We start from the raw sequence: 13,540 nt of genomic DNA, 5'->3' as shown, positions 1-13,540 counted from the left end.
TGTCACCGGGGTGCTGTAAAGGAGCTTAACCCAGCTAATAAACCCTCCCCCGAACCCAAACCTACGCAACACCTCCCAGAGGTACTCCCACTCTACTCGGTCAAAGGCCTTTTCCGAGTCCATAGCTGCCACTATCTCCGCCTCTCCCTCCTCCGATGTTATCATTATCATGTTTAAGAGCCGCCGCACATTGGTATTTAATTGCCTGCCCTTTACAAATCCCATCTGGTCCTCATGAATCACCCCCGGGACACAGTCCTCAATCCTCGAGGCCAGCACTTTGCCAATAACTTAGTGTCCACATCAAGGAGCGAAATCGGCCTGTACGATCCACATTGCAGTGGGTCCTTGTCTCGCTTCAGAATCAAGGAAATTGTCGCCTCCGACATTGTCGGGGGCAGGGTCCCCTCCTCTCTTGCCTCATTAAAGGTCCTCACTAGTAGCGGGGCCAACAGGTCCACATACTTTCTGTAGAACTCCACCGGGAACCCGTCTGGCCCCGGGGCCTTTCCCGCCTGCATGCTCCCCAAACCCTTACTCAGCTCCTCCAACCCAATTGGTGCCCCCAGACCAGCCACCTCTTGCTCCTCCACCCTCGGGAACCGCAGTTGGTCTAGGAATCGTCTCATTCCTCTCTCTCTCTCTCTCTCTCTCTCTCTCTCTCTCTCTCTCTCTCTCTCTCTCTCTCTCTCTCTCTCTCTCTCTCTCTCTCTCTCTCTCTCTCTCTCTCTCTCTCCCCCGGGGGCCGGGATCTGTACAGCTCTTCATAGAAGGCCTTGAATACCTTGTTTATTTTCGTTGCACTCTGAACCGTGGCTCCCCCTCCATCTTTGATTCCCCCTACTTCCCTTGCTGCCGGCCTCTTACGGAGCTGGTGTGCCAGCATCCGACTGGCCTTTTCCCCGTACTCGTAGGTCGCCCCCTGCGCCTTCCTCCACTGTGCCTCCACCTTCCCCGTGGTCAACTGGTCAAACTCCGTCTGGAGCCGTTGCCTTTCCCCAAGTAATGTTTCCTCCGGGGCCTCTGCGTATCTCCTGTCCACTCGCAAAATCTCCCCCACTAACCTCTCCCTTTCCATGCCCTCTGTCTTCTCTCTATGAGCCCTGATGGAGATTAGCTCTCCCCTGATCACCGCCGTCAATGCCTCTCATACCACCCCCACTCGCACCTCCCCATTGTCGTTGGCCTCCAAGTACCTTTCGATACACCCCCTCACCTTCCCACACACCACCTCATCTGCCAGCAGTCCCACGTCCAGCCGCCACAGCGGGCGTTGGTCCCTCTCCTCTCCCAGCTCCATTTCCACCCAGTGCGGGGCATGGTCCGAAACGGCTATGGCCGAATACTCCGTCCCCTCCACCCTCGGGATGAGCGCCCTGCCCAGAACAAAGAAATCTATCCGGGAGTAGGCCTTGTGCACATGGGACAAGAAAGAAAATTCCCTGGCCTGTGGTCTAGCAAACCTCCATGGGTCCACTCCCCCCATCTGACCCATAAGCCCCCTGAGCACCTTGGCCGCCGCCGGCCTATTTCCCGTCCTTGATCTGGAGCGGTCTAGTGCTGGATCCAGCACTGTGTTGAAGTCCCCTCCCATTATCAGTCCTCCTACCTCCAGGTCCGGAATGCGTCCCAACATGCGCTTCATGAATCCAGCATCATCCCAGTTCGGGGCGTACACATTTACCAACACCACCCACGTCCCTTGCAACCTACCACTCACCATCACATATCTCCCTCCATTATCCACTACGATAGTCTTGGCCTCAAATGACACATGCTTTCCCACCAGAATTGCCACCCCTCTATTTTTCGCGTCCAGTCCCGAGTGAAATACCTGTCCTACCCAGCCATCTCCTTTTCTGGGCCAATCCCGTGTTCGCGTCTCCCTCACCCTCCAGTCCCCCAGCCGGGGGACCTCCGTCCCGACCACCTCTTCTGTGTTCCATTCCCTTTCGGCCAGTACAGCAGCAACCCTTCTCTCTCTCTTTTTCCCCCCCCCCTGCTAGATCCCTGTCTAGCTAGCTTTTTTGCTCCCCCCATATCACTCCCGTAAGTCAGCTGACACCTGCTGACCCCGGCTTCCCCCGCCATCCCTTTGGCCCCCCCCCCCCCCGTGTGGGAGTCTCCCATCAATATACGTTCCTTCGTTCCCCTTCCCGCCTTTCTTCCCGTGCGCGGGGAGAAAAAAAAAACGCGCTTGCCAAAGCCTGCCCCGCCCCCTCTGCCGCAGCTCCTGTCGCGGCCTAGTCTCTCTCCCCCAGCCCATATAACATTCCCTGCGCGTGATTGCCCCCCTATATACAACAACCATCATACTTCATCCCTCAAACACTCCCCACCCTCACAAACCCTCAATTAGAGTCCAACTTTTCAGTTAGTATAAAGGTCCACGGCTCTTCGGGCGTTTCGAAGTAGTGGTGTTGGCCATTGTGTAACCCACAGTCGCGCTGGCTGCAACATTCCAAATTTCACTCCTTTCCGATGCAGCACCGCATTGGCCCGGTTGAAACCCGCTCTCCGCTTAGCGACCCCCGTGCTCCAGTCCGGGTATATTCTGATCTCAACATTGTCCCACTTGCTGCTCCGCTCCTTCTTGGCCCATTTCAGGACCTTCTCTCTGTCCGTAAACCGGTGAAATCTCACCACCATCGCCCTTGGCGGCTCATTTGCCTTGGGTTTCCTCGCCATCACCTGGTGCGCCCCTTCCAGCTCCAGCAACCCCGGAGGGGCCTCCGTGCCCATCAGCGCCCCGATCATTGTGCCCGCATATGCCGCGGCGTCTGCCCCCTCCACTCCTTCTGGGAGACCCAGGATCCTCAGATTATTCCTCCTCGACCTGTTCTCCAGGTCTTCGAGTCTTCCCACCCACGTCTTGTGTAGCGCCTCGTGCTGCTCCACTCTCACCGCCAGGCCCAAGAGCTCGTCCTCATTCTCTCTCTCTTTTTCCTGGATCTTCACCTCGTGGGCTTTCTGGGTTGCCCCAAGTCCTTCAATTATTGCCAACATAGGCGCCACCATCTCCTTACGCAGCTCCGCGAAGCAACGCTTGATGAATTCCTGCATCTCCTCTTTGTCCCCGGCCGCCGCCATTTTGCTTGTTTTCCCTCTCTTCTCCCGCTGCTCCAATGCTACTTTTTTGGCCGTTTCGCTGCGGGTCCGGTCCATACAAGTTAGTAGGGGACCTCTCTCCTCTCTTCCCCACGGGTTGGCTGTAAAAAAAAAAAAAAAAATCCGTTGGGGCTCTTCTATCGAGCCCAAAAGTCCGTGTTCGCGGGAGCTGCCGAATCGTGCGGCTTAGCTCCGCATAGCCGCAACCGGAAGTCGAGATTGAATTATCCTAACTAGTGCTTCCAGGAGCGGAGTTTGACTTTGTTTTTTTGTTTCGTGTCTGATGTGAAGTGAGTTGTGGGGCAGCTTTGTTTTTTTTTATCAGGCCACAAATTGTCCAGAATTCCACAATAAGTGAGCTCCATGTTACTCATCAACAGGATAAGAGGTGGTATCCTGGTATAGGCAGTTGTTGGGAGCATTGTTGTCGCCGGACTTATTTTATAAAAAAAAAAATGCATTTTATTACAAACCTGTATCAAAACAGGTTACAGCAAATAAACACCCTGGGAAACACATCGCCTGACTTATGAGTACTTGCGAAGACTACAAATAAATAATTTTGCGGTCTATCTGCACTGACTACCTGAAAGGACTGGGAGGCAGAAGTTGTTGCATTAAGCCTATTTCCCAGGTGTCAAACATGATACAACGCTGCTAAATTTAGCTGGAGCCGTCTACACCTGAAATGTGCTCAATTCATGAGACCCATTTTGAAAAAAGCATCCCTGGCAGCCATCTAAAACTGGCATAGCCTAATGAGGGGCTTTGCTCCTGTTTACCCATCTCTGTCCTGGTTGGATAACCTAACATCTGCCCTGAGGGTGGGGAGGAGGGGGGGGGAGAAGAGAAATGCTGGAATCCATTATTAAGGAAGCAGTGTAAGAAGTCTTCCAACACCAGGTTAAAGTAACTGATAGATTTTGTTGCGCCAAAATTGTCGGAAATCTGTATTTTCGGAAATTAGCGCAAGCCGTACCAGCATCTACGACACCACCTTAGCCCCCTGTTCCAAATTTGAACGTAACGGTAACTGATAGATTTTGTTGCGCCAAAATTGTCGGAAATCTGTATTTTGTTGTAATCTGTTGTAAGACTTCTTACTGTGCTCACCCCAGTCCAACGCCGGCATCTCCACATTAAGGAAGCAGTAGCAGGGCACTTGAGTCACAATATAATCGCAGAGGCAACATGGTTTGTGAAAAGTAACCATAAATATAGAGTTCTTTGTCAATGTCATAAACAGTGTTCATAAAGGGGATCCTGTAGATGTATTTTGATTTCCAAAAGGCATTTGATAAGGTGTGCTTATCAAAAGGTTACTGCACAAAATAAGAGCTGAAGGTGTTCGGGTGTAATATATTTGTCGGGGTAGAGGATTGGCTGACTAACAGGAAACCTAGTTTAGATACTCGGGTCATTTTCACGTTGGCAAACTGTAACTAGTGGGATGCCACAGGGGTAAGTGCTGGGCCTTCAACTATTTACCATCTACATTAATGATTTGGATGAAGGGACTGATTGTATTGTAGTCAGATTAGCTGACACAAGGTCGGTATGAAAGCAAGTTGTGAGGAGAACATAGAATCTGCAGAGAGATACAGGCGAGGTGAGTGGGCAGAAATTTGGCAGATGGAGTATAATGTGAGGGGAAGAAAAATATTTTTGTCGCTAGTCTACCAAATGCTGCAGTACAGGGGGATCTGGGTGTCCTTGTACATGAATCACAAAAGGCTAGCATGCAGGTACAGCAAGTAATTGGAAAGACAAATGGAATGTTGGCCTTTATTGCAAGGAGGATGGTAGGAAAGTCTTACTGCAACAATACAGGATAGAACATGATTTGATCTTAGTTTCAGACTAGTTTGGCACAACATAGTGGGCCGAAGAACTGTACAGCACAGTACAGGCCCTATGTTCTAACACCACACCTGGAGTTGTGTCCAGTTTTGGTCTCCTTGTTTAAGATGGCTATACCTGCATTGAAGGCAGTTCAGAGAAGGTTCACTAGAGTGATTCCTGGAGTGAAGAGGTTTGTCTTACGAGGAAAGGTTGAGAAAGTTGGGCCTATAGCCATTGTAGTTTAGAAGAATAAGAGGTGATCTTGAAACGCACAGAATTCTGAGGGAGCTCGACAGAGTTGATGCTGAGGAGGTGTTTCCCCTCCTGGAGCAATCTAGTAGTTTCATAAGGAGTCTCCCATTTAAGATGGAGGTGAGGAGGAATTCAGATTTTTGATCTACAAGGGAGCTGAGGTGGACAGGCAGGAAGAGGGGTTGAGGCCCCAGTCATATCAGCCATCACCTTGAATATAGGAGCTGGGTCGATGGGCCGAATGTGTCTCCTCCTATTTGTAATGATCTTGTGTGCAGTAAAGCAGATAAGTCAAATGTTCCGGCAATGGCCATATCTGACACCGCATTCCAAACATTTTAGTCCTCGTCTGGGATTGTATCTAATTACGGAACCCTCCCAGCAAGTTGTCATTTCACACACACAAAAACAGAAACTGCTGGAAACACTCGGCAGACCTGGCATCATTTGTGGAGAGAGAAATTGAGTTAAGTTTCAAGTGTGTATGACTCCCTGAAGAAGCCATACACACTCGAAGGTTAACCCTGTTTCTCTCTACAAATGCTCCCTGACCTGCTGAGTTTTTCCACTATTTTCTGTTCTTGTTTCAGATTTCCAGCATTCAAAGTATTTGACTTTTCTTTTGATTTCCTAGTTCATTGCCATTCCATCCTTTTTCCCCGTACACCAAGGTGGGCTCAGTCGGGCAGAGTGCCTTGGAGATCGGCCTTTCCTTAGTGCTACAGCTGCTCATGTTTGGTGAGTGGGGGGCGGTTTATGGGGCAGTTTTATGTTCGGTGCCTGATGTGCTGGCGGAGTCCAGCTCCCAACTCTGGTTGGAGATATTCCTGGAGATTTGATTGCGCAATATCCGATCACGCGACCGCTACGTATTCTCAAACTTGCAGCATAGTAGCTGTGGGGCCCTGTGTTAGAGAATCTTTATTTGCAGCTTGGCACCACCAGTGAGACATTCCACGAACCAGGAGGCCTCTTGTCAGAGTGTTACGGTGCAGAAGGGGGCCGTTCGGCCCATCGTGTCTGCACTGGCTCCGAATGAGAACCCATGCAGACGCTCGGAGAAGCAGAGGACAGGGGAAAGGTGAAACCAATCTCTGTGATCTTCATGCCTGGTCCCCATTCCACATTCTCCCAAACTACTATTCCCCCCACATCCAAACACAGGCTGTTCCTGGCGTTTGTGTAATGGAGACCTCTTTTACCCAGTGCCCAGAGCGACAGAGAAACCCCTCTGTCCCTGTGTAAATATTCATTTCCAAAGATCAAAAGATTTCTCTGCCACTGTGCATTTTGCGTGAGAATATTTTACATTACCCCAAAAACATTTTCTTTCTTACCCAAAGCACTTATTTACATGTCTGGTGTTTTAACCTGTAAATGATTCATTGAAGGTTGTCTGTTAGTTGTAATTTGCATGTGTCTAAGGTTTCAAGGGAAAATTAGATTCTATTCTAATGCAAATTATTTGTGACTGTCAGTAACACGATTTTGCAGATGTCCATTTTGGCAGGGTTCACTGGAGTCAGTGCCTGACATAGCATGCCATCTAGTGCCTGAAAATCAGAACTGCAACTACTAGCTGTTGGGCCAGTTTTTGGTTAAAAGGGATGATCGGTTAACTGGGTACAGTGCATCCCTATTAACTTTCCCATCATGACATCCAAGTATATTTTCAATTAAGCTCAATATTGTATCTCTTCGTAGCTGTTAATTTGTGCTCCATATATTTTAATCAGTTTTAAGAATTTTCACTTATTTTAGAGTACCTAACTTCTGTAAATTTACTCCTATCTAGCAGCACTCCATTAGCTTGTTTAAGTTGCTTTGACGTGCTATTGCATAAAGATGCTCTGGTATATTGAAGGAGGTGATGGGAGGAACAAGTTAGATTTGTGACATTTTCAGCAGTTGTGGTTATTCTGGGTTTGCGAGTGGTGTCTTAAAACATGTGAATTTCGAGATCCAGTTATGCTGTAAAGCCTGCAGGTTCTCACCTTTGCCCCCGCTTCTCTTTTCAGGACACGGAAGAGTTTATATTGCCAACCGGAGCCAATAAGACTCGAGGAAGATTCGAGCTAGCTTTCTTTACAATTGGCGGCTGCTGTATGACTGGTATGCTTGGTTTTTGTTACTAGATCAGCCGTTCCTGCTGAATACGCCACAAATCTCTTGGTTAATACTAGTGACCCTAGCAACTAGCACGTGGTCGAGTCCTGCCTGCAAGCTGTCGCTAAGTGAGGCTCCAAAGATTGATAAAGTAGCAATGATGCACATATAGAAGAGGGGGCAGCCTTTTAAAACTAGACCCAAGCATTGAATTGAGTTCAAGCAAAGACATTGCATCAAACCTGGAGTATGCTTGGTGTATTTCATGGAACCATAATAAGAGAGTTTTGGCTTGTGCTACCCTCGCCTGGGCAGCTGTTGACTTTACCATGTTATACTGTATCATCCAATCTATTACCATTCCTAAAAATAGAAACCTGGGCAGATTCACGGTACACTTCGTACCTGCTGCATAATAGCAGGTTTAAGGGCGGCACAGTGGTTAGCACTGCTGCCTCACGGCGCCAAAGACCCCGGTTCGATTCCAGCCCCGGGTCACTGTCCGTGTGGAGTTTGCATATTCTCCCTGTGTCTGCGTGAGTCTCACCCCACAACCCAAAAGATGTGCAGGGTAGGTGGATTGGCCACGTTAAATTGCCCCTTTTTGATTAATAAAAAAAAAAAAAAAAAAGAATTGGGTACTCTAATTATTTTTTTATTTTTAAAAAAAATAGGTTTGGCAGAAAAGGAAACGGTCTTGTCAGCAGAAGGAAGTGTTTGTAGTTCCATGTGAACATTGACCAGATATCTGCATTATTTGCCTGTTAGGAGTGGATGAAATCTCTTGTGAAAGAGGAAGATCATCCCAAATTTCTAATCAATCTTACACTAATTTAATCCAGTTTCCAGTGACAGTCGTTTCAGAACAGTTTCTGATATTTTGAGTTGGTAGGGTCACAGAGCCCTTGCTATCGATGTGGAGATGGATGCACTAATGGTCCAGTGGTTGGGTGCTTTTCACTGAATCTGATTGTGCTTTAACTAACCTGGGAAATACAGTATGATTGCAGGTATAAAGAGGACAGATGTTCCATACCCCAGTTGCTCACTTTGGTCATGTATACTTGTGCATTTCGATGGCACGGTATGTCAGCTGGGAAATGGAGTTTACCACTTGGTAATAAACCTAAAATTTGCCTTTCTGTAATCATTTATAGTTCTTTTCTGTTTCATCAGGTGCTACTATTGGTGCAGTAAATGGCCTGCGTCTGGGATTGAAGGAGACACGTGATATGGCTTGGTCAAAACCCAGGAATGTTCAGTAAGTACCCAATCATGTGAGACTACAAGCTCTTGGGCCTGTAATTGATAAGGGAAGGCTGCAAGGGCATGGATTGCAGAAATCCAACCACACCCTCTGTACCATCCAGGATAAAGCAACCTGTTTGATTGCTACCTCGTCCACAAATATTCAATCCCTCCGCCACAGACGAACAGCAGCCATGCGTACCATCTACAAGATGCACTGCAGGGACTCATCAATGTTCCTTAGGCAGCACCTTCCAAACCCATGACCTCTACCATCTAGAAGGACAAGAGCAGATACCTTGGATCACCACCACCTGGAGCTTCCCCTCCTAGCCACGTACCCTTGTGACTTGGAAATATGTCCACGTTTCTTCACTTGCTGGGTCAAAATCATGGACTTCCTTCCCTAAGAGCACTGTGGGTGTACCTACAACACAAGGACTGCAGCAATTCAAGGCGGCAGCTCACCACCTGAGGCAACTGAGGGTGGGCAGTAACACTGGCCTTGCCAGTGTTGCCCATGTTCCATAAATATATATTTTTTAAATTCTTAGGAACGATTGCATTTGGCCTACTACAGCTCCTAGTTTCTGTGTAGATCAGTGTATAGCTGCAGGCTGAATACACACGAAACATAGAGGAAGTTTGAACCCCTTGTGTCATTTCTCGAGCTGTAAGAAACACCTGTTTGTCAGTCGGTGTTAAATCCAGAGATTGTTCTGGATGCTCCTTGCTCTGTCACCCTCTGTCTTCTAGCTGGGTGGGTGGCTTATTTACAAACTGTGTGTCTGCTGTACCGCCCTGTTCAATCACTTGTGCCATGCAGCCCTTGACGAGAGAGAAATCATCCCGATTCCCAACTGATGCTCGTCTGGAAAGTGCCATTTTAGTCTCTCTTCTGGTTTCCTCCGGTGAGGGAGAGAATTCCACTGTTTATGTAGTGACATTTTAGCAGGTGTAGAGTCTGTGTGCGTGTGTGTGGAGGGGATGGGGGGAGCCTTGCATTTTGTACCCTTGATTTTCTGTTGCAAATTTTTTGACTTTTGGCAAAATCAAAAGTTAATTGTGTTTAACAGCTGTTGAATTGTATTCGGCCACAAGATGGTGATATAAGACTTCCGGGTGCGGCGATGACCAGCTAAGTCGCACGTTTCGGCAGCTCCCGGTGGAACGGACTTTTGGGCTCTTGATAGGAGCCCCAACGGCAATTTTAACGGCTAAAAACACCGTGCGGTAAACAAGAAGGGTGTTCCCCCTGGACACGGATGGAAAAAGGAGAGGAAAGTGGCCGGATTGCAGCGGATCCTTTGGAACAACGGCAAGGAAGGCAAGCAAAAACCAAGATGGCGTCGGAAGGTGGCAGTTTCATATGGGGCCCTGAACAACAAGAGTTCTTGAAATGCTGCGTGGAGGAGATAAAAAAGGAAATGAAGAAAGAGTTGTTGGCCCCGATACTACAGGCGATCGAAGGGCTAAAGGAGGAACAAAAGACCCAGGAGCAGGAGCTTCGGGTCGTGAAGGCGAAAGCAGCCGAGAACGAGAACGATATACAGGGCCTGGTGGTGAAGTCGGAGATACAGGAGGCACATCAGAAACGATGTGTGGAGAGGTTGGAGGCACTGGAAAACAACGCAAGGAGGAACAACCTGAGGATTCTTGGCCTTCCTGAAGGTGTGGAGGGGCCGGACGTCGGGGCATATGTGAGCACGATGCTGCACTCGTTAATGGGAGCGGAGGCCCCGACGGGTCCGTTGGAGGTGGAGGGAGCGTACCGAGTTATGGTGCGAGGATCGAGAGCAGGAGAAACTCCCAGAGCCATAGTGGTGAGATTCCTCCGTTTTAAGGATAGAGAAATGGTCCTTAGATGGGCGAAGAAAACTCGGTGCAGTAAATGGGAGAACGCGGTGATCCGCGTTTATCAAGACTGGAGTGCGGAGGTGGCGAGAAGGAGGGCGAGCTTTAATCGGGCCAAGGCGGTACTTCATAAAAGGAAGATAAAATTTGGAATGCTGCAACCGGCAAGACTGTGGGTCACATATCAAGGGAGGCACCACTACTTTGAGACGGCGGATGAAGCGTGGACTTTTATTGTAGAAGAAAAACTGGAATGAGTGGATTATGAAAAAGAACGTTTGGACAAAGTGGGGGGGCGAATGGGGGGGGCGAAGAGGGGTTTTATGTTCTAATCCTGCGGTATGGTAACTTTTCTTTCTCCCACAGGTGGTGATGGGGGGAGGTGGGGAGGGAGAGGAGATGGGGCGTTGGCCATGGGAGGCGGGGCCGCGCTATGATAATTATGGCGGGAATAGAGAAGCAGGAAGGAGGGGGGCGTCGCACGGTGCGAGCCGTGGTCACGGGGGGAAGCCGAGGTCAGCCAGAGTTTGCTGACTTCTGGGAGCAACATGGGGGGAGTAACTACGCTAGCGGGGGGTCTAGCGGGGGGGGGTGGGAGGGGGGAATTACTGGGTTGCTGCTGCTGGGGAAAGGGGGGAGTGGGTACGGGAGAGGATGGGCGGGGGGGCACCGCCTGGGGGAGATACAGCTGCGTGGGAACTGGGTGAGAAGCTGGAAAAAGATGATGGCTAACCGGCAAGGGGGGGGGGGGGGGGGGGGGGGAAGCCCCCCAACTCGGCTGATCACGTGGGAAGCCCCCCAACTCGGCTGATCACGTGGAACGTGAGAGGGCTCAACGGGCCGATAAAGAGGGCACGAGTACTCGCACACCTTAAGAAACTTAAAGCAGATGTGGTTATGTTACAGGAAACGCACCTGAAACTGATAGACCAGGTTAGGCTGCGTAAAGGATGGGTGGGGCAGGTGTTCCATTCGGGGCTGGATGCGAAAAACAGGGGGGTGGCTATATTAGTGGGGAAGCGGGTAATGTTCGAGGCAAAGACTATAGTGGCGGATAACGGGGGCAGATACGTGATGGTGAGTGGCAAATTACAGGGAGAGATGGTGGTTTTGGTAAACGTGTATGCCCCGAACTGGGATGATGCCAACTTTATGAGGCGAATGCTAGGACGCATCCCGGACCTAGAGACGGGAAAGCTGATAATGGGGGGAGACTTTAACACGGTGTTGGAACCAGGGCTGGATAGGTCGGAGTCCAGGACTGGTAGGAGGCCGGCAGCAGCCAAGGTGCTTAAGGATTTTATGGAGCAGATGGGAGGTGTGGACCCGTGGAGATTCAGTAGACCTAGGAGTAAGGAGTTCTCGTTTTTCTCCTATGTCCATAAAGTCTATTCGCGCATAGACTTTTTTGTGTTGGGTAGGGCATTGATCCCGAAGGTGAGGGGAACGGAATATACGGCTATAGCCATTTCGGATCATGCCCCACACTGGGTAGACTTGGAGATAGGGGAGGAAACAGGAGGGCGCCCACCCTGGAGAATGGACATGGGACTAATGGCGGATGAGGGGGTGTGCCTAAGGGTGAGGGGATGTATTGAAAAGTACTTGGAACTCAATGACAATGGGGAGGTTCAGGTGGGAGTGGTCTGGGAGGCGTTGAAGGCGGTGGTTAGGGGGGAGCTGATATCAATAAGGGCACATAAAGGGAAGCAGGAGAGTAAGGAACGGGAGCGGTTGCTGCAAGAACTTTTGAGGGTGGACAGACAATATGCGGAAGCACCGGAGGAGGGACTGTACAGGGAAAGGCAAAGGCTGCATGCGGAATTTGACTTGCTGACTACAGGTACTGCAGAGGCACAATGGAGGAAGGCGCAGGGTGTACAGTATGAATATGGGGAGAAGGCGAGCAGATTGCTGGCACACCAATTGAGGAAAAGGGGAGCAGCGAGGGAAATAGGGGGAGTGAGCGATGAGGAAGGAGAGATGGAGCGGGGAGCGGAGAGAGTGAATGAAGTGTTCAAGACATTTTATAAAAAATTATATGAAGCTCAACCCCCGGATGGGAGGGAGAGAATGATGGATTTTTTGGATCGGCTGGAAATTCCCAAGGTGAAAGAGCAGGAAAGGGTGGGACTGGGAGCACAGATCAAGGTAGAAGAAGTGGTGAAAGGAATTAGGAACATGCAGACGGGAAAGGCCCCGGGACCGGACGGATTCCCAGTTGAATTTTACAGAAAATATTTGGACTTGCTCGCCCCGGTACTTACGAGGACCTTTAACGAGGCAAAGGAAAGGGGACGACTGCCCCCGAGACTTATGTCTGAAGCAACGATATCGCTTCTCTTAAAGAAGGAAAAGGACCCGCTACAATGCGGGTCCTACAGACCAATTTCCCTCCTAAATGTGGATGCCAAGGTCCTGGCCAAGGTAATGGCAATGAGAATAGAGGAATGTGTCCGGGGGTGGTTCACGAGGACCAAACTGGGTTTGTGAAGGGGAGACAGCTGAACACGAATATACGGAGGCTGTTAGGGGTAATGATGATGGCCCCACCAGAGGGTGAAATGGAGATAGTAGTGGCGATGGATGCCGAGAAAGCATTTGATAGAGTGGAATGGGATTATCTGTGGGAGGTGTTGAGGAGATTTGGTTTTGGAGAGGGGTATGTTAGATGGGTGCAGCTATTGTATAGGGCCCCAGTGGCGAGTGTGGTCACGAATGGACGGGGATCGGCATATTTTCGGCTCCATAGAGGGACAAGGCAGGGATGTCCTCTGTCCCCATTACTGTTTGCACTGGCGATTGAGCCCCTGGCGATAGCGCTGAGGGGTTCCAAGCGATGGAGGGGAATACTTAGGGGAGGAGAAGAACACCGGGTATCTTTATATGCGGATGATTTGCTACTATATGTGGCGGATCCGGCGGAGGGGATGCCAGAAATAATGCGGATACTTGGGGAGTTTGGGGATTTTTCAGGGAATAAATTGAACATGGGGAAGAGTGAGCTGTTTGTGGTGCATCCAGGGGAGCAGAGTAGAGAAATAGAAGACCTACCGTTGAGGAAGGTAACAAGAGACTTTCGTTACCTGGGGATCCAGATAGCTAAGAATTGGGGCACATTGCACAGGCT

At 49.8% G+C, this 13,540-nt stretch overlaps 1 protein-coding gene across 2 annotated transcripts in view; it reads left to right on the top strand.

Annotated features, from left to right (window-relative positions):
• The window catches only part of LOC140403661 (mitochondrial import inner membrane translocase subunit Tim23-like), a 49,459-nt gene that overhangs the window by 13,314 nt on the left and 22,605 nt on the right, over positions 1-13,540 (top strand). For both annotated transcript variants that reach the window (XM_072491815.1, XM_072491814.1), the window contains exons 3-4: positions 7,221-7,314; positions 8,485-8,569. In XM_072491815.1, the coding sequence (XP_072347916.1) occupies positions 7,221-7,314; positions 8,485-8,569 (179 nt within the window). The remainder of the gene's footprint in view (positions 1-7,220; positions 7,315-8,484; positions 8,570-13,540) is intronic.

The sequence above is a fragment of the Scyliorhinus torazame genome, chromosome 28 (assembly GCF_047496885.1).
Source record: "Scyliorhinus torazame isolate Kashiwa2021f chromosome 28, sScyTor2.1, whole genome shotgun sequence".
NCBI classification, from domain to species: Eukaryota; Metazoa; Chordata; class Chondrichthyes; order Carcharhiniformes; family Scyliorhinidae; genus Scyliorhinus; species Scyliorhinus torazame.
This window is presented reverse-complemented; position numbering and strand designations above follow the sequence as displayed.